Below are 20,298 nucleotides of genomic sequence, written 5' to 3' on the forward strand. Positions count from 1 at the left end.
ATTATACTCTGTGGGCCCTCTACCCTCTCCCTGTAGAAACCTGCACACAAGCGAGTTTGTGCACCCACTGATACGCACAGAGGCAGAACGTGCTCACGCAGAGTAAACAAAAAAAAAAAAAAACCCTTCACCATAATTTTTCCTGGTTTTAAGTCAAGAACCTTGTATATATTCTCCCTTTTAAAAATACTTTTAATTTGATATTAGTTATTAAAAGCATGTTAGAAAATCTTAGTTATTTGAGAGGAGATTTATTATTGGGTTGCAAAAGTAAGCAGATATTTTGTCCATGCTGAGGTCCACTAAAGTAGCAGGAGTTCATCATACAACTGGACAGCAAAGGAGAAAGGAAAGGGTTGTCATGGTGATATGAATCCCTCGAGGGTATATTTTCCCCCCTCATTTACTCGCTCCACAAGTCTGCATCTTGTCCACTAGCTATATATTACTCTTTCCATCGTTCTTTTTCATTTAATCTTGCCATCTTTGTCTAACTACACCATTTCGTTACCTGCTTGTCATACTTTGCTCTATTTGTTTGTTGTCTTCACATCTCTCTCAGGCTTTTCCGTCTTGTTTTCTTAACGTCTTCTTTTGTTCTCATCTTTCTTCTTGTTTCTTTTTGTCTCTCCTTTCTTCCGTCCCTGTGGTCCTCACCTCTTGTCCAGGCGTCAAGGGAGGGAGAAGCAGAGGAAGGAAAGGAATGCTAATTTTATCACCACAGTGACGGAGTGCAAAGGAGAGACAGAAAAAGAGAGAGAAAGAAAATGTCACTCGTCTGAGGAAATGAGATGGCCATTGCACTCTGTATGTGTGTATGTGTCGGTGCGTGTCTCAACAGGAAAGATCAGGCTGACAGTCTGAGTGACATTTTGTGTATTTTTCCTCTGCTTTGTCTCACTCCCCTGCTGAGGAAATTATATATATATGTATATTTGGATATATATGTGTGTATCTAAGTGTTCCTTTGTGTTTATGAGCAGGGGGCAAATGCTAATGTATGCACGTTATGCGTCTTACGCATTTCTTTTTCAAACCAGCGCGAGACCTGTTTTCTACCCTTTTTGTTTTTCAACTCAATCATCTGTCTCTCTCACTTCTACTTCATTCCAGCGCTCCATCTTCACTCCTCACTCATGTCGGAAATGTAATCACGTTCAGGGGCTGCACTAAGGGAAGGAGTGGGAGCCGGGTGGGAGGGAAAGAGGGGGCAAAAAGAGAGAGTTTGAGGCGAATGTAGGGAAGAGGAAGAAAAAGCCATTGGTATGTGTACCCAATTACCACTCCAGCCAGCCCAAAGTCACCTTCGCAGACAACGGACTCACGCACTCTCAAAATAGCTACTTCCATCCCGCCTCCTCTATGTGTATGTATGTGTGTTTGTTACAGTCGTGATGAGGTAGACTGAATAATATCATGGCCTTCCTCTCATCCGTCAGCACAAGGTTTATTACGAGTGTGTCATCCCTGTGCGTAATTGTGTGTGTGTGTGTGTGCGTGTGTGTGCGTGTGCAAGAATGTGAGTGAATGTGTGGGTGTGCCCTGTGTCTGATTGCACTAGCTGATTGAGTCCTAGTCCTGCAGATTTCAACCCAGGTCCTCATCGTCTGATTAGGTGATGTGATGGTGTGTGTGTTCCTGTCTAGCTATCTTTGTGAGGACCGAAATCTGCATTCTACTATACTTGTGAGAACCAACAGTCACTTGTGGGGACACACAACCCAGTCCTCAGAAATGCGAAGGCATTTAAAGGCATTTTTGAGGCTCAAAATGTGGTTTTATTGTCAGGGTTACAGTTAGGTTTTGCTTTTTTGTTGAGTTTTGTAAGCTTATTCAGTTCACTTGTTTGTACGTGTGAATTACTGTGCCTCTGTATTTGTGAGGCACAAGTTGAGTTCTCAACACTTTTTGCAAAGTGCAAAGTAAGGGTTAGGATTTGGATGTATTGTTAATATCTGAACCTGGTCAACATAAGTGTTAGAGGGTACAGGTTCAAGACATGGTTAACTTTCTCACTGAGGCCTGTAGGCAATGTGGGTTCTTACAAGCAAAGCAATGCAAAGGTCTGTGTGTGTGCCCTTGTTAACCGTGTCCTCGTTCCGCCTTGCCTCCTAATTAAGAGACCATAGGCCTCCCAGCACTGCCTGCTATCCCACACTCCGCTGGGGCAGAAAGGGACAGGAACAGCACAAGAGAAGGAGAGCGGTAGAAAGGCTAGATGGAGAGAGAGAGGACAGAAAAATGAAAAAGCTATGTGTCAAAAAATGTTAAACTGAAAAAGAGTGATACATTTAGAAAGGAGATGGAGGGAAACAAAAGAAGGATTTTTTTGTGAGGGATTGAAAAGCCAGAGCTGATGAGGGAGCAAGTAATAGAAGGTGTAGAAATGTGGATTTGGTGAGAAGGGATAGTGCGGACTGATAAAGCGTTAGGCCTATACACATTCTCCATTTCCCTCGCTAAATTGCTGCCAATCATTTCCATAACTGTCTGTGCATCACATGTGTATGTGTGCAGTTTTCAAGTGGTAATCTATTCAATCTTATTCTTTACTTTCCATCTGTATAGGATCTTTCGCTCCATCACTCCCCATCTTTTGCAATCACATCTGACTGACTCCTTGGAAATTAGTGTGCATGCATTGATGCGCGCATGTGTGTGCGCGCCCATATCTGTGGTTAGATACATTCTTGTATATCCTTGTATGCCTGCATGACTATCTGCCATTCTCTCTCCTCTCTCTTGTCAATATGTGGTGAGTGGTGAGATAGTGGGTTAAATTTTAATGGTGCTGCCATCTCTCAGTAGCTTCTGAAAGAGGGCCAATGCAGACTGACACACTCACTGAGCCGTGAGAAGAGACAAGATGGAGAGAGAGCGATAGCTTGCTAGACATAAACACACATGCTAGGTCACAAGTCCACTGTATAAACAACAGGTAGAAGGAAAAAGCACTACATTTTCTTTTCTTTCTTTCTTTTCTTTTTTTTTTTTTTTTTAAATAATTTGCAGAGAAGTCTGCTGACTTCCTCTCCTTGGGTACTATTTTTAAAGCACAACATTGCCCTTACTATTGCCATTGTAGAGCCTGTGAACTCTAGAGCTCTAAATAATAAAACAAATCACCTCCAGGTGACCCTGGAGGTTGAAGCTCCCCGGTGCAGAAGATGATCTTTACATACATTCACTTTAGAGAAGCTTTGATTCAGATTCAAAAGATGCATTACCAGTGTTAAGATTGATTCTTTTCCTGAATATGTCATCCTTGCCGTCAGTCATTTTTTAGTTACAGAAAATCTAGAAGATTTCTCCACATGCAGTCCCTCTAGGAATGTGTTGGCCGAGTAGAGAGTCCGGTCTCTGGTTATGTGTATGAATCTGTGAATTCAGTCCAGCAAACACTCGTGCACATAAATACTCATAAACACTCTCTGAGCCATATTGTGTGTTATTTCTTGATTGTTTTCATTCACCCAGCCTCACATAGCTGTCTGATTGGCAACACGTCCCCTGATGGCTCACTAAGCACATAGAGGGATTAGGTGTGTACTTCTGTGAAATTTGTTTTTTGTTTGTGTCGTTGTGTGCATGCATGTGTGTCTTGCATTTCACCAGCCTCAGCTACAGCCAATTCCTGTGAGAGGCCAGCAGACAGATGTTCTAGGAGAGGATTTGCATGTCTATCTCTCTGTTTAAATATCTATTTCTCTTGTTTTGTTTATTTTGGGGGGTTGGGGATTTTTTCCTCTCTTTTGGGGAGGGGTTAAAATGGATTTCACAAACTAAAAACCCTGCAGCACTCCAGTGGATCTTTGGTGAGATAGACTTTTCCCTAGGTTCCCACGCAGAAGTGGAGGTTGCCAGATCATAGTTGTCATCCCCCTCCAGCTACTTAGTTTGACTCTGATCCAGTGTTTTGATGTATTTCAAACACCTGCAGTAGTTTTCCTAAAGTGTGCGCAACAAAGAAAAAGGTTCACATACACAAATGCTAATAAGTGTTCACTGCGTTCTTCACAGTATGAACTGCAATATATTTACCGTTATTTAAAAGGATTGAATAAAATGCACTAAATTCCAGGTCACTGCTGTTTGGGTTGTGTATTCAGAAAATATTCAGACCCCTTCACCTTTTGCACACTTTGTTCTTTACAAATAATTTGCATTGGATTTTATGCAGCTCCTTTAATGGACATCACTCTACACTCAGTAATCCTTAATAGAAAAATAAAAACATGTTGCAGATGATTTAAAAATCAGAAACTGAAGGAAAAGAATTCAGACCCTCTTCTGCAGCAGTTAGAATAGTATTCAAGGGCACCATGTTACTTGGGTCTCTGTTTGAGATGTTTAGACTTCATGTATGGCAAACTAAACTTGTAAGACGCGAGTTTAAATGTGTACTTGTGTGTGTGTGTTTGTGTTTGTGTGTGTTTGTGTTTGTGTGTGTGTGTGTGTGTGTGTGTGTGTGTGTGTGTGTGTGTGTGTGTGTGTGCGCGCACAATTCAGTAACATGTCTGGGTGAGGGGCAAACCATAATAAACAGTTTGGGATGTCTAGGAGTCTTCACAGACTTGGCCTTCCCGACAAAGTGAGTAACAAGGAGCTGACCAAGAATGTGGCAGTCTCTCTATGTAAGAAGTCTCTTACATAGAGTGGAAAACCTGCCAAAAGGACTTCCATATCTACAGTGCTGGATCATTCAGAACTAAAGTGGCTAGGTGAAAACCACTTGTTACTAAAAAGCTTAAAGTTAGCAAGTCCATATGCTGTGAAAAAGGTTATCTTATGTAAATAAAACAAAGAAAAATGACCTCTCTGAAATCGGGCAGTGCTCATCATCTGGCTTATAGTATTCCTCCAATGAAGAATTGTGGTGACATTTATATACTGTTTGGTTGCTTGTTAGTGGCATGGAAAATAATCAGAACTGAAGGATTAATTCAGGCGAATACAAAGAGGCCTTTAATTTATCAGCTAAGATTGAAATTACATTTCACCGTAACCTGTGATACTGGCCCAAAGCAAACATCCAAGATGAATAAGGAGTAGCTTCTTGAGAAGTCTCTGACTGTACTTCAGTTTGCCATTCAAACCCCAAACCCTTGACCTAAGTCCATAATATTTATGGAGGGACCTGAAAATATTATTACACAGTTGCTTCTTATTTTTGCAGATTTATTGGGAAGCATCTCTGAGAAGTTTTTGTTGAGGCTAAAATACTGAAGGTTTGAATGCTTTGTACATGAATGTGAGATTTAAGTTCCAAGTTTACTATAAATAAGACAAAAAAGATTTTTATTTTATTTTTATTCAATGTAGATTGATGTGCTAAAAAGGGGTCTGGTTATTTTCTCAATCATGCATATGGAGATGACTATTTTTCCACTGTGTTAATCATGAGAATTGTGACAGTCTTTCTCGAACTGGGATCTTTATTCGTATTCCATTGACAATATCGCTTTCTTTCTCCCCATTCTTCCATCTCATGTTTTTCTTCACTCTCTTCCCCCACAGTACTGTTTCCTTTCGCAATTGCTTGACTTTGTTACTCATCTCCTTTATCTCTCCTCAAGTACTGCTCTTCACATCTTTTCCACTTTTCATTTTCTTTTTTTCCTCTCCTTGCCTCTCCCCTGTCATTGTTTCCTCGGCTTGATCATGTTAATATGTTGGCTGGGAAAAAGAAAATAGTGGCAGACACCAAAATATAACCCAATTTTTTTTTTGCCTCGAGACAGACACTCAAGTGTAAGTGTGTGTGTGTGTGTGTGTGTGTGTGTGTGTGTGTGTGTGTGTGTGTGCGTGTGTGTGTGCGTGTGTGCATATGTCCTGCAAGCGGTGGCTGACATTAGAAAAGGCAAAATTCCTTACTCCTTTTCAGCCCCCTCATTGTGCCTTGCTCGAGGGATAATTAGATCTAGCAGAACTGGCCCTCGTCCTCCTCTTTGCCACATTTGTGTGCCTTTTATATACATATTTGTGTGTACATGCTCCTATGTGCATGTGTGTACTAGTCTTTCCACCATGTGGTCTAGTCACAATTACTAATCAGGCCTCTAGGCCTTGCCTGCAGAGACCAAGAGAAGGCGACAAGGGAGGAAGGGTGGGCCAGTGATTGAGTGCTTTCCTTTGTCCTCATCACTGAAGCAGAGATAAAGATGAGTAAAGGGATGGATGGTTGGAGACGAGAGGACAGAACTTGGGGATTAACAGGATGAGTGTGTGCACCAGCACAGTTATGCGCTTTTAACTGTCCTCCATGGCATGACACCGTGTAGACCTCCATTTTTCTCTGTCCTCCTTTCATCTGTTTTGCTTTGCATAAGTCTGAACCGCTTGTATTCATGAAGTGCCTCTCTATCACGTACTCATGCTCCTTTTTTTTTCCTCCCTTTTTCTTGCTCCTTCTTGCTCCCACTCGCTCTCTGTCTGCTATCTTTCCATAAGGTAATAATGAATATTTGAGTTCTGACAGGAGTGCAGTACCTAATCCTTTTTGCCCGGGGCAGAATACGCCTCATGGGGTGCATGTGTGTTAGAGTTCATCTAACTTTTTAATTGAGATAGAAACCCAATTTTTAAGTTTCCATTTCTACCGCTATGCTCATATAAATGAGACTCGCACTGCATGGCCATGCATATATGATAGTAGCGGTCTAGATGGGCAGAAATGCCAGTACATTAGGAAGGCCACTGGCACTGTACAGAGAGTAACATTAAGCTCCAAGACTTCTGTCTAAGCTTCAGTATCCACGAGCAAGAGCCTCTGAATCCCTTGTTCAGAACAGCTTAGATTTGGGTGTAAATTATTTCTGTACTGGAAATGATGTAGTATTAAATTATTAGCTCTTCTTAATTTCTACTCCTCGACTATATAGAGAATGAGATGCTGTCCGACCTCCACAGATAGCTATCTCTAGAGTCACTAATCTCGCCTGTCAGCCCAATACACATGGATATGAACAGTGACTGCAAATGTCACTGCATGCCATCCACAACACTAGGAACAAGGTTGAGAGTTGATTGATACCCAGCATAGAAGCGAGCCTGCTTAATGATGTAATTCACTTTGCTCTCCGTAGAGGGAGCACTGTGCTGTGAAGGCCAGTGTAGCATCAAGGACATTCACACTGTGAATAACAAACACCAAAGCACCACACAGGCTGCCAGAGTAACACAAAAAACTACTTGCATACCCAGTGAGTTACACAGTTAGTCAGACACACACAGGTGGTTTGTGACTTTAAACAATGAAGCTTTTGTGTTCTCCAGTTGTGTCTTTGTACAACATTTGAGGCTCAGGTGTGATGGGCGGCTCAAGGTCGCATCGTCATCATCTTTGTCTTTTAAACTTCTTTCCTTCTCGCTCTCTCTCCTTCATTTGCTCTCTCATCGTCTCAGTTTTCACACCTTTATTTGCTCTCGCTCTTTTCTGATTTGATTTTCTTCTCCCCTTTACACTCTGTAGCTCCCCTACACTCCCTCTATCTCTCCTCCTTGTAATTAGCTGGTGTAATTGCAGTAGTAAATCTCTTCTGATGTCCCAAGGAGACTGGCTGATATAGGACTGATTTAATAAGCACACCATAGCAGCTCACCTCTCTCTGTGCGTGAGTGTGTGTTTGTTGGGTGGGGGGGAGCTCTGTCTGTGTCCTCTGTTATTTGCTATGGGGATTTATTGGCTCTTTGTGTGGTTTCAGCAAGTGTGAATTCGAGTTCAAGGTAGTGCTGTGTCGGTGTGTCGAATGTAGTGCACCTTATCAGCAATGCAGGCAGCGTACTGTGTGTGTGTGTGTGTGAGTGTGTGAGAGAGAGAGAGAAAGAGTGTGTCTCATTACGTGCCATGTGTGCGTCATCACCAAAGACCTTCATGGCCAGAAGAGCACAGAGAGGTCAGATTGGCCCTAAGAGAACAGCATTACCACGCAAACCCACACATACAGATCCAATGACCACACTCACAGACACGTGTTTTGTACGCCTTCCATCGTCGGATACACATAAAACAAAGCAGTATGTTCTTTCTTTCAGCATTTCCTCCTTCTTTGTCCACAAACACATTCATTAACATGCACAAATACACAACTTGGACAGAGTGTGAAGGTAATAAACAAGTGTAGCCAGCTGGATGCAGAGGTGTGCTTTTGTCATCAAGCTGCAGTTCACTAAGTACACCAATGGAGGGCACTGTGACTCCATGAATAAATGCTGGCCTCACTGAAGGAATCAGACTTTTAGCCTCCATACTCTACATTGTGATTAAAAAAAGTACCTTTAATTAATGCAAGAATTAAAATAAGAAAATACAGATACGATTATGTTGCTTCCTGCTTATGAGGCAGGTATTGAAAATTAACTGCTCCAGCTGTGAACTCACCAAGTTATTCTAGTTTAAAACATATTGAGGTATATGAAAATGTCATTTTGTCCCTCTTGTTCAGTTTAAAAACAGAAAATGTTTAGAATTTGTGGAGAATTTAAAAAAACAAAAAAAACTGTTTTCCTGCTGTTATTCTGACAAAGACCCCTTGTTTTAAAATTGATGTCATAAATGTTTAAAAAGTTAAAGGTGTTATTAAATTATTATCATTAGTTAAAAGCAACTAGTTAAAAGCAATAAATGAGAAAATTATTGTTTGAACTTAAATATACAGTGTTATTCAGCTAGCAGGAAGTAAGAGGAAAGAGTTTGTGTAGTGAAACGGAATAATAAAATTGAGGCCATGCGAGTTGTCTGTTTTTGTTTACAATGTTTGTAAAGTTTGAGCCAGTGGGTCATTTCTAATGACCAAACATTAAATGGATAATTTGGGGATTTTTATAAATATTTTAGTCATAAAAACAGAGTGTTTTATAGTGTTTCTAAAGCAAATATAGAATGATAGGAATTATTTCAAAAATCTCAGTTGTAGTTGCAGCATTCATGCACCAGGGGAGCGCAAGGGAGCACAGTCTTAGCCCCTCCCACATGCCCTCCCTCTCCATTCTGGCCCTGCCCACATCCTGCCTTGCTCCCCCCTCCTCAGTGCCCCACCCTGCCATCTGGTCCTTTTCACACAATTGTGCACACACACACACACACACACACACACACACACACACACACACACACAGAGTCAGGAATCTTTTCTCCTCATTTCCTTTCACAGTGAAAAACAGGATGAAGGGGCTCTTTCAGATCCAAGGTTACCGTGGAAACCCCCTTTTTCTTCTTCTGTCAAACACTCTTACATTGTAACACACACTCTTATGTAGAAAGTGACAGAATGTGGGACATTTAAAGTTTAAAGGGACCATGGCTACAGCTGTCCATTTGTCTGCCATAGTTTTGGCTTTGTTTACTTTAGACAAAGAACTTTATGCTCCCTCCTCATGTTTTTCTTTTTTGTCTCATTTTTTTTGACTAGTTTAGTGTTATGTAAGTAAACTTCTTAAGCTAAAAACATAATGTTCTCATTATGTTTGCCTGTAATACATTCAGTCTTTGTTGATGTTAGAGGTTGGCAGAATATCTGTTTTTAGTTCTTTCTCTGGAGCACATTCAGCAACTTTTTCCAGCAAAACCGCTCAGATGTTGATGTTGAAACTATACTCCCTCTCTTCTGTTCCACTTTATTTGATCTCCAGCAGCCCTGGAATGCTAAATGGAAAAAAAAAAGTTAGTTTGAAGCTATATAAAGTTAATTTTTTCTATCTCACCACCAGAGGGACTATGAAAAATAGTCTTGATGCCACAAATATACAATGGAGCACATCATCTGAAAGCTTTTAGTGGGTTAAAAATAAACGCCAGCACTCCACAAACAGGGAGTGGTGATGATAGGATGAATAGACCACATGAAAAGACTGAAAAGGCGATAGTAAAGAGAAGAGGCTATGCTTTCTGAGAGTGGGCTAAAGTTATTCTTTGAGTTGAAGCTAAAGGGATCAAAGTGTACTTGGTTCTTTTTCCTTTCTTTGATTCTCTCTATTCCTACTAAGCTTGATCTTTTTCCTTCATTTCATCTTTTTTGCTTTTTTTTTTTTCTCCCTATCCTACTCTGGCTACTCGACACCATCTCCACTACACATTTTCTCCTTTTAAGGAGTGAGGGATGAAGTAGAAGGGAATAGGAAGGGGTGGTGAAGTAGATACTCAGGTCTGCTGACTGATAACAGACTCCCCTTTGTGTAGCTCCGGTCAGACAGACACATACACAGACACTTAGTTACATATTGACAAAGACCGCAGCATGACTTGGATTCTCATGATCCTCAGTACTCTTTCTTTAGTTCCTCTCATCCCCCACCTTTCTGCTCCCCCCCCTTCCCACTTAATTAGAAACAGAAGTCAGAAATGGAAGAATGTCTTTTCATTGCACATGTGTGTTTGTGCACGCGCATGCACACACACCACAGCTTTTCCTGGAACTCTCCCCCCCTTGTCTCCCCAACAGCTGCTTGGCACTGACAGATGATGAGAAAAAAGCGTGTGTGTGTGTGTGTGTGTGTGCGCACAATTGGTGGTAGTGTTTTGTTTCCAGAAAAGAGTCCTTCTGTGTATCATGGTTTTAACAAAAAGGCAGCTGTACAATAAAACATGTGGATGTTAAGATGTCAGCATTCCACAACTGCGTACATGTGGCTTGTGTATGTTTGTGTGCCTAGTCACACATGTGTGTTCTGCCCCAGTCATCTCCTTTCCTCCCCCACAATGACTAAGAGTAGCACGATGCAATGCTCCATAGCAACCACTAGAGGTGCCATCTGCTCATAAATGAAAAGAGTGGGCTGTGTCTGTGGAAACCACAGAGCAGCCATTTTACAATGTGAACACCAGACCCCATTTTATGAATCAGCTATGATGTCAACATAGCCAGGACTGATTCTATTGGCTAGAGCGCAGCTGGCACTGAAGCACTGTAGATTTCCACATGCACAAAGACACATGCTCCCTCACTGGGTCTCTGCTGCTCCCAAAGACAGACAGACAGACACACACACACACACACTGACCTTGTGACATGATGCTGCTACCAGATCACTTGTCTTTTTCCAAACTGAGCTGTTTAGATTACTATCCACATTAATCATCTTTGTAGTATATATATATTTGAGTGTCTATTGTACAGGTCACCATATCAGTATTTGCATGTGCAAGGACCTCAGGGATTTGGTGTTGGGATTTAAGCATTATCTTAATTTCTTTCATATCTGGATGGCATATCTTGAATACGTGAATTATTTTCTGTCACTGTCAGTTTCCTTGTTTGTGTCTCTCTGATGATGTTTATTTGTATAAGCTTGCAACTTCCTTTCTTTATAACATTTCAGCTGTGACTTGCTCTTTGTGTTTGTGCAAGACAGTCATTTCCGCTCAGATGTCCTGATGGATTTTCCTATCCTGTGTGTGTTTGTGATTCCTGGCTTCCTGCTTTGGTTTCCTGGCCTCAGCAGAGACTAGTAATGAAACGCTGAACATGCAGTAGTACTGCTGGTGGCAGTGATACACAAAATTGAATATACTGATATAATGCAAACTATATGAAAACACACATAAACAAACATACAAAGTCGAAACCTAAGATACAAATGGTGGTTGACCATCAGTAGGGAGTTTTATAAAGCTGAAGCTAATACTGAAAGAAACAATGAGCCTTTTTTAGGCTGCAGTCAACTGAACTGTGACTGTTCTGTGTATATCTATGCGTCCTGAATGAATGGCTAAACTGAGAGATGAGGAGCTCATTAGGAGCCTGGCTCATTAACAGCCTGCTTGCCTGATAGGTGTCTCACATCGAGACAAAGCACTGTTTGACTGGACATATGGATGAGTGGACAGATGAAGGAAAGAACTGTGAAGCTGTTGTTGTTGTCGCCGTTGTCTATGTGGAGAATAGGTTACAGTGCCGCTGTTTGACCAAAATCATCTTTTGCTTTTCTAATAAACTGCACTTGAAGGTAAACACTCTAGTATGCTATGGTTGAATCACTGAGGATATTAAGAAATTAGACTGCATATACAGTAGGGGTAGGTAACTGAATGGAACTGAAAATAGAGTTTACTAACACTGATAATTAAGCACACATAAGGGTCGGTCCGTATCCACATTTCTATTTCTGTTTTTGCCCTTCTACTTGCCTTCTCTGTGACATTAAAACCATAACTTTTGATGTCACTGCATCAGTTCATCTTTAGGCAGTTGAAGGAGGTAGTCTGCTGATGATGAAAGGTTTTTGCCAGCACCATTGTTGACTTTTTGCAGTAGCTTCTTTTTGTATATGTGTGGAGATTTTGAATCTCAGCTTTACAAAGATGAGGCAAGGATGCTGCTATAGACGGGCTGATAAGTCTCAAATTGTGATTTTAGTTGGAAAAGATAAACTCAGGTTATAGACCAGCATGCAGCAGAAGGGAAAACCATGTATTTTATGGACTAGTTGGCAAAATAAAATGTGAGTCCCTGCAAACCAGCAAGTTTTGCAATGTATCATCTGGTATATGTAGCTGATGGTTCTGCAATGTGCATACCAAATTTAAAGCAACATTGATGGAAAAACTCTGATGATAGCACATTTATAAGACCATAACTATAGATGATTGATACATAGAGTCAGGTGAATTTATTGGTCTTGCTCTATGCACAGCTCTTGATTTGTCTTTCGATAAAATATCAAAAATCTATCCCAAATTTACTTCAACTCTTTTTCTGACCCACAACTGAAAATTCATTTAAACAATATAATGAGATACAAGTAGCTTATAAATATAAGTATTTAGCTTGGATCGTGACGTGCAGTAAATCAAGTACAAATGGTTAGATATTGATGGAAACAACAGTTGTGACATCCGGATCTCTGCTGACCCTAATGTGCCTGGCTATGTGTACAGTGGGCTGCTATGTGGTCAAACCCGTGTTCATCATTCACTCCTCATTCTAATCTAGTTCACATCCTCCCCCACACTCTGACACATCCTTACAGTCACAATCCTGACCTTGTCAAAATAAGTTAATGAAAAATGCCTCTGCTGAGTGTGAGTGTGTGCAATAGGTGGGTGTGTCTATGTGCAGCGTGGTGAATCCAAACTTCAAATGCCTTACAGCGAACAACTGTCTGACCATATTTAAAAGGCCCACACACTCCAGGGACATGTTTCCCCTGGTGCTACAGCCATTTCGTGTTAGTTCAGTTGTACCCCAAACCACTGATGTGATATTCCTGACACCTCCATGACACCATACAGTTTGGAGAAAAATGAAAAAAGTAAAAGCTGTGCCAAGTCTGTCAGTTTTTATAGCCATCACATGTGCCCTCTGTCCATCAATCTAATCCACTTATTTCTGTCTTTTATCCCACTAATTTCGCTACTTTTTTTCCCCCGCAGTGTTATTTATGTTTAAGTGTACAAGTCATTTAAAATTATGAAAGATAACAAGAAGTTAATTTTGTTACAAAGGCTCCTCTTTTTGCTTTCCGTAAGTGAATATAAAGTTTTCCTCGTCTCTGTCCACCTCTACAGCTAAAAAGGAGCAGGATGGTGGGGATGAAAAGAAACAGGTGCAGAAGAAGAAGGTGAAAGAGCTGAAGGTTCTTGACTCAAAGTCTTCACAGAATCTCTGTAAGTCCACTATCCTGATACCACTATATTCATGACCATGCTTTTTATGCATAAAAATGGGGCATAATTAAGTAAGTCATGCTTCTTGTGTTTTCTCATAAAGCTATTTTCCTGGGATCGTTCCGTATCCCTTATGAGGAGATCAAGAATGCCATCCTGCAGGTTAATGAGAAGGTCCTCACAGAGTCCATGGTTCAGGTATTGACTGAGTGTTGTTATGCATCTGTTCATTTGTATTATGAAATAAAATATAGTTATTTGATAAAAAGGATTTTCTCTTTCCTTTATTCCTATGTGTTACCTCTCATACTAGATTTATAGGTTTAATGTGTTTGACTGTCTGTAGACTGATAAGTGAAAAAATGAACTGGATGATGGTGTGTGCTTCATCTACACTTTTATTTCAGAGTGCCTGTTTTGTTGATTTTCAGCAAAATGACATTTTTATTTAACTTTATAAAACTTTCAGTTACCCTGAAGTCATGTTGAGATCCTTATGACATAGTAAATAAAAATCCAACATTTTCAAGTTTCTTCATGTAAGCGTCTTCTGGTATAAATTTCTCTCATTGTTACTTAGAACCTGATCAAGCAACTGCCAGGACCAGACCAGCTGGGTGTCCTGGCAGAAATGAAGGATGAATACGATGACTTGGCTGAGTCTGAACAGTTTGGAGTAGTGGTAAGGAAACTTGCATATACATGTGCAAATGAAAGCGCAGGAAAAAAATAGACACTTCTCTTTCATAAGATGGCTATTGTTAAATTGTCAGCTGACTTGAAGCTGACTAACCACAAACTTGTTGTGGTGTCAGTATGAGTTGTAGAAAGTGTTGAGATGGTTCGTTTTCTAAGATGGTTTGTCAGTAAATTAGACACACAGAATGTCCTCATGCTGTTAAACAAAGGAGCTTTGTTCAACTGTAGATTTTGGTAACGGATGAACTCACTGCACTTACCCACAACTGCGTGCTCTCAGACACGTGCAGACACACACACTCTCACACACTCACTGTAGCAACAAACAGGGAATGGTCTCGTATGCCCCTCTCTTGTTTTTCCAGATGTCCAGTGTGAAGCGGTTGATGCCACGGCTTCAGGCCATCTTGTTCAAGCTGCAGTTTGAGGAACAGCTGAACAACATCAAGCCAGATGTGGTGTCTGTGACAGCAGCTTGCGAAGAGCTTAGGAAAAGTGATAAATTCGCCAGGTTGCTGCAGATCATCCTCCTTGTTGGGAATTATATGAATTCTGGCTCTCGCAATGGAGCAGCATTCGGCTTCTCCATATCATACCTGTGCAAGGTGAAGTGAAGGGGGATCATATGACACACACCCACAATAAAAACTGAATGAATCTACTGAAAGTCCTGTATGTAACTGGAGAAATACTGGCATTTTTTTTTTTGTCTTGTTTGGCTTTTTTTTTTCTTCTTTTTTTTCCTTTTTTTTTAATATTGGCTTCAGGTACAGGATATATACCGCTATTACTAGCATAAAGACTTGAGATAGTAAATTCTTCATCTTTAAATATTGCTACACTGAGTGTATAAACACTATACTGTACTTATAGTAGTACTTTTATCACATTTTTTAATAATAGGAACTGGGCAATGAAAGCCCAGTCAAATTGTACATTCAGGATTGGAAACTACTCACACTTATGTTGACATTGTGTCCTTTTTTTAAATAAATCTTTCTTCTAATTAGCTTCGTGACACCAAATCAGGTGATCTGAAACAGACACTGCTCCATTTCCTTGCTGACGTGTGCCAGGAGCAGTATCCTGATGTCATGAGCTTTACAGATGAGCTCATTCATGTCGAAAAGGCCAGCAGAGGTGCGTGGGACATGTAACCCATATTATACATATTATTTTAATCTTTTAATACAGATCTTCTTTAAATAAAGTGTGCTTATATTGTTTCAGCAAATAGCACATCATACCCGAGATCTATTTAATTCTCTTCTTCACTGTATCAGTCACTTCAAGTCAATACCAATATGACAAGCTTCATCTGTGGGTGCTTAGCAATGACAACATTTTCCTTGTCCATGGCAGTTTCTGCAGAGACAGTTCAGAAGAACCTAGAAATGATGGGCCGTCAGATCAAGAGCCTGGAGAAAGATCTGGAAACCTTTCCTCCTCCACAAAATGATAAGGACCTGTTTGCGGAGAAGATGTCGATATCCTTTCTATTCAGCTATTAAATAGAATTGCTCAGTTGACCTCATTTAGTCACTGAGTTTTGTTTTTTTGTTTTTTAAAAAAAGAAATCAATGGAAATGTCATGTCATGATGACAGTGCTTTTTGTGTGTTTTCTTGTGTTTGAATGACACTCCTGTGTACCTTAACACAATGTATTTACAGCTTTGTGAGTCTTGCCCAAGAACAGTATGAGAAACTGGATCTGATGCACAAGAATATGGAAAAGCAATACAGTGATCTGGGAGACTATTTTGTCTTTGACCCGAAAAAGATCTCTGTCGAGGAATTATTTGGGGATCTCAACAACTTCAAAAACATGTTCCAGGTGTGTATGTGTAAGTCTAAACGAGTAAGTAAGTAAGTAAGTAAAAACAAGATTGTTATGGTTTTCAGTCTTTTCTTACCAACCTACAAAATGAATGTATGTATTACGAACAAAATTAAACACAAGTTCAGTTGCAAATATTGTAATGCATCAAAGGCAAATATCAAAAGGATTGACTGTACATCTGACTGTGTTGACAAAATAATGAGTCACTCCATTATATTATCTGTTTAAACATTAACTGTAATTTTACCACTTGGGAGGGCTCCACCTTAGATAACTTGTTTTGCCAGTTACAAAGAATAACGGCCAGTAATGGTTTTGAAGTTTTGTGTACAAAACTTCATCCATCATATCCATCATACATGGGTTGCTTTATTCACTTTCACTCTTTCAATATATGTAAGATATTCTTAAACGATTTCTGTGTTGAATTTATGTAGCTAGACCTTGTCATATTTTCTATTTCTTTCCCCAACAGCAAGCAGTGAAGGAGAATCAGAAAAGGAAGGAGGCTGAAGAGAAGATCAAGAGGGCCAAGCTGGCGAGAGAGAAAGCAGAAAAGGAAAAAGAAGAGAAACTCAAGAAGAACCAGCTCCTTGACATCAACGCAGGTCACCTTTGCTGCATCCTATATATTTATGTGCATGACAATGAACTGGAGAGACACTTGCCACGTCTCTTCCTTTGCATTCCCCTCAGATTCCTGTTGGGGGCAGTCAGAGTCCACACATCTGTGGGATTTGTGTGTGTGTGTGTGTTGTTGTGTGTGTGTGTGTGTGTGTGTGTGTTGTTGTGTGAGTGAGTGTGAAAGAGCAGCCCAGCCCATTTATTGACCAAAGTTAATCTAATGTTGATGACCTGTTTTAAAGTAAGCAAGAAACAATGATGCTCCACATAAACTTAGGACAGCATGGAAGTGCCTGACCTCTTTTCACTCCTCCAGTAATCATGAAATTTTCCACCCTCAAAAGAAAACAGAAATAGCTCACAACTCTCCTTATCAGGAAAAAAACATGTTTCCACTCTTCTGGTAATGCTATTACACTTTAAAAATTGCTAGTAGCATTATTGTTCCTTTTAACAAACACATGCATTCTGACTCTCTCATCCCTGTCTACACAGTAAGCACTCAAATCCTGCCTTGGAGACGCATATTTATACACAGAGACTTTTTCCCCCTTCTCTCAGTCTGTGACCTACTTTCAGTGCATTCCTCCTCTCTCTGGCTCCACTTTGGTTCTGCAGAGCCCCTGCTTTTTCACTGTAGAAATGTGCTATAGCCTTGGTGCTCTCAAGTGTGTGTGTGTGTGTGTGTGTGTGTGTGTGTGTTACAAATTACTGTGTCATTTTGTTGTGAATGTTTTTGTTTTGCTTTGCCCATGTGTTGAAGAAACATTATGCTGGCCAAAATATGTGTGTGTGTGTGTGTGTGTGTCTGCTTTTCAAACTCTTACAAAAAGTCTTTCTGGGCTTTATTCTAGTAGTGCATGTTCCAGCTGGCTTCTTTTCTCTTCTCCTCTTCTTGCTTTTATTTTACCACTGCCAGGTTTTCCCCTTTAGCTCCCCTTTTGTATGCAGTTCATTTAAAGGGCAGTTCAAGCCACCAAGACTCCATTTAGAAAATTCTTTCGTGTTTAAAGTATGGAAGATATATAATAGAAAGTAAAGTTTCATGTTCAGCCTCTCGAGACATGCACACATGGAACATAATAGTGCTTCAAAGATTAGTATCTCTGTGCACACATTTAGTGGACAGTGATCATTTTCATACAGGTGGCATATTTGACTGTCCTGTAGCCTGGAGTCGCTCTACACCCCCTATTTGAATTTAACCACACACAAATTTGGCACACACACCCACCTGGTCTTTGTTCTGTATTTGTTTATAACCCTCATACTGGCTGCTATACAATGGCTGTTTTCAGCAGCTGTGCTTTCACACGCTGACATGTTCCTGGTTCCCTTTTTTTTGTCTCTCACGAATCTACTTGCATACCCTTACTATCTCATGAATTCTCTGAATGTTCCTTTGACTTTCTGTCTCTGTAAACATATAATACCAGTTGTTAGTTAAACCCTGGAAGGTCAGTGTGTGTTTGCAGTTTGTGGCCTTGCCATTCCCATGTGAGTCAGAGACTTACTGGAGTCTCAGTTTGCACATATTCTAAGCATGTAATGCTTGTTACTGTGTATAAATCATTTTGAGATTCTTTGGAAATCATTACATGTTGTCGTTTTTATAATTGGCTCATTAAGTGCTTTGACTTGCCTTTTCTAACTCGCATAGAAAATATAAATACAGGAGTCAGTATACTAAACTGGCAGAGTATTTTGTTGCCACACCCAATACTTGACATTCCAAGCTTTTTAGATTTTTGCTCTAATTTTATCTGTTAAATACAGTCTACTACTATCCCTGCCCCATCTTTGGCTATACACCAAAGCTTGCTGCTACTATTCCTTATTTCTACAGCTAGGTGTCAGTACAGTCTGTAAAAGAATACCTGAGACCATTTTTATCTATGTGGCAAAGGGTGTTTGCATGTCTGGTTTATCCTCACATAGATGCTTGTATGGGAACTACCACTGGGAGTGCCCGTGCTCCACACAGAGAGCAAGTGAGGGAACAGTAGTGTGGGGGAGGGTAGAGGAAGGAGGATAGTAGGGCAGCAGATGCTCTGGTGGGGATTAGACTGCTGTTGTCTCTTTGAAAAGGGGGTTAGAAGCGAAAGGCGCAAGGCACAAGAGGGGATGAGACAGGATAAGCCTGAGTTGCCTGATGTCTTCACTGCAGGTGACTGTGAAAAATGGAGAGAATCATGGCACATTAGAAAAACATTAGAAAAAAGATCTCTCCACTCACTGATTTTCTTTATCATGCTGTCATCTGCGCGTTTGTCATCAACAGCTTAATTTTTCCAATTCTATTTTCATTTGTTGTTGTGTGAACATCCATTAGGGGTGCTATTGATCTACACAAGATTATATGCTGTGGTGACGGAGCTGTATTTGTGTGTGCGTGGGAGAGAGATGTGAGACGTGTCAGAGCGTGCGCGCATTTATTGCAAATCGGATCTAAAGAGACATCTTTAAGAGCTCACGGTCTAATGCCATTGCCCTAATTAATCCATCTTATGTTCTTACATGCTTTAGTCAGTAACTTACTGTTTGTGTCAAGCACTAAATATGTGTGTATTCCTTCTGCTTCTTATGGTCAGTAGTATTATTGAATCTTATATTGTTTTTAGGCTCATTTCAATGTATAACATTGTTAATTGACTTTCAGTACCAATGAAAACCAGTGTCTTGTGTTTCCCCTTTATGTCCTGTCCCTTATTGCTAACAAAGTAAACTTGTAAAACTGCTTTTTGATTTAATAGTGTTGCTCAATACTATTGAGAGCACAGGCCTCTAGGCCTGTAAGCTGAATGTTCATTAGTTCAGTAATATGTTTTATACACAGCTAGGTCATTGTTTGGTCCTTCAGTGCCTTCAATGCAATGTTCCAAAACACATTTGTGTGTTTGTGTGCTTGCAAGCATGTTTTAAGCCAGCCATGTGATTGACGCCAGCGGAAATTTGCCAGATGTGTTTCCCTTGAAGAAGAAAACTCGGATTTTGATCCCAGTGTGTAGTTCTAGGACATGGACATTAAGGGGTGTATATGAGCCACGGTAGTCTTGGGATGTGTGTAAGAGAGACTTTCTCTGACGTGACAGGCGAGACCATAGGCCATCTGCTTCATGGCTTACTGCAGGATTAAATATTGTGCGTGTGAGCAGAGCTGTGTGCTGTGTTTGGGTGTGGGGGTTGGGGAACAAACAGGGAGACAGCATAAACCTTTAACCCCCAACCCCGCTGGCCCTTCCCCAGACCCCTCTGTCTCCATTCAGGTTCAAACAAAAATAATTAAAGCCATCTGCGTGAGTGCTGAGCCATGCCACTGAATGTTGCCCACAAAGTAGTACTCTCACATGCTGCTTTGAGATTGGGCATCCTGCTTGGTTTAACCCACCTTCTTTTATTTATTGCCACCTGACACTGAAGCTCTGTTGAAAATGTAGCTGTAAACAAAAAGAGACCACCCATGTAAGCTGTACCTGTAAACTTATACAGATAAAAGGTTAATTTCCAGTTTGTACCAGTTTAACTGGAAGG

The 20,298-nt window shown here is 40.5% G+C and overlaps 1 protein-coding gene across 1 annotated transcript in view; it reads left to right on the forward strand.

Annotated features, from left to right (window-relative positions):
* The first annotated feature begins 4,552 nt into the window (after positions 1-4,552).
* LOC134634228 (protein diaphanous homolog 1) overlaps positions 4,553-20,298 on the forward strand; it is a 28,093-nt gene continuing 12,347 nt past the window's right edge. Inside the window, exons 1-9 of the mRNA XM_063483305.1 lie at positions 4,553-4,634; positions 13,466-13,603; positions 13,707-13,801; positions 14,184-14,285; positions 14,668-14,907; positions 15,313-15,442; positions 15,665-15,789; positions 15,973-16,137; positions 16,619-16,751. Of these exons, the coding sequence (XP_063339375.1) occupies positions 4,553-4,634; positions 13,466-13,603; positions 13,707-13,801; positions 14,184-14,285; positions 14,668-14,907; positions 15,313-15,442; positions 15,665-15,789; positions 15,973-16,137; positions 16,619-16,751 (1,210 nt within the window). The remainder of the gene's footprint in view (positions 4,635-13,465; positions 13,604-13,706; positions 13,802-14,183; positions 14,286-14,667; positions 14,908-15,312; positions 15,443-15,664; positions 15,790-15,972; positions 16,138-16,618; positions 16,752-20,298) is intronic.

This window comes from Pelmatolapia mariae, linkage group LG2 (genome assembly GCF_036321145.2).
Source record: "Pelmatolapia mariae isolate MD_Pm_ZW linkage group LG2, Pm_UMD_F_2, whole genome shotgun sequence".
Classification (NCBI taxonomy): domain Eukaryota; kingdom Metazoa; phylum Chordata; class Actinopteri; order Cichliformes; family Cichlidae; genus Pelmatolapia; species Pelmatolapia mariae.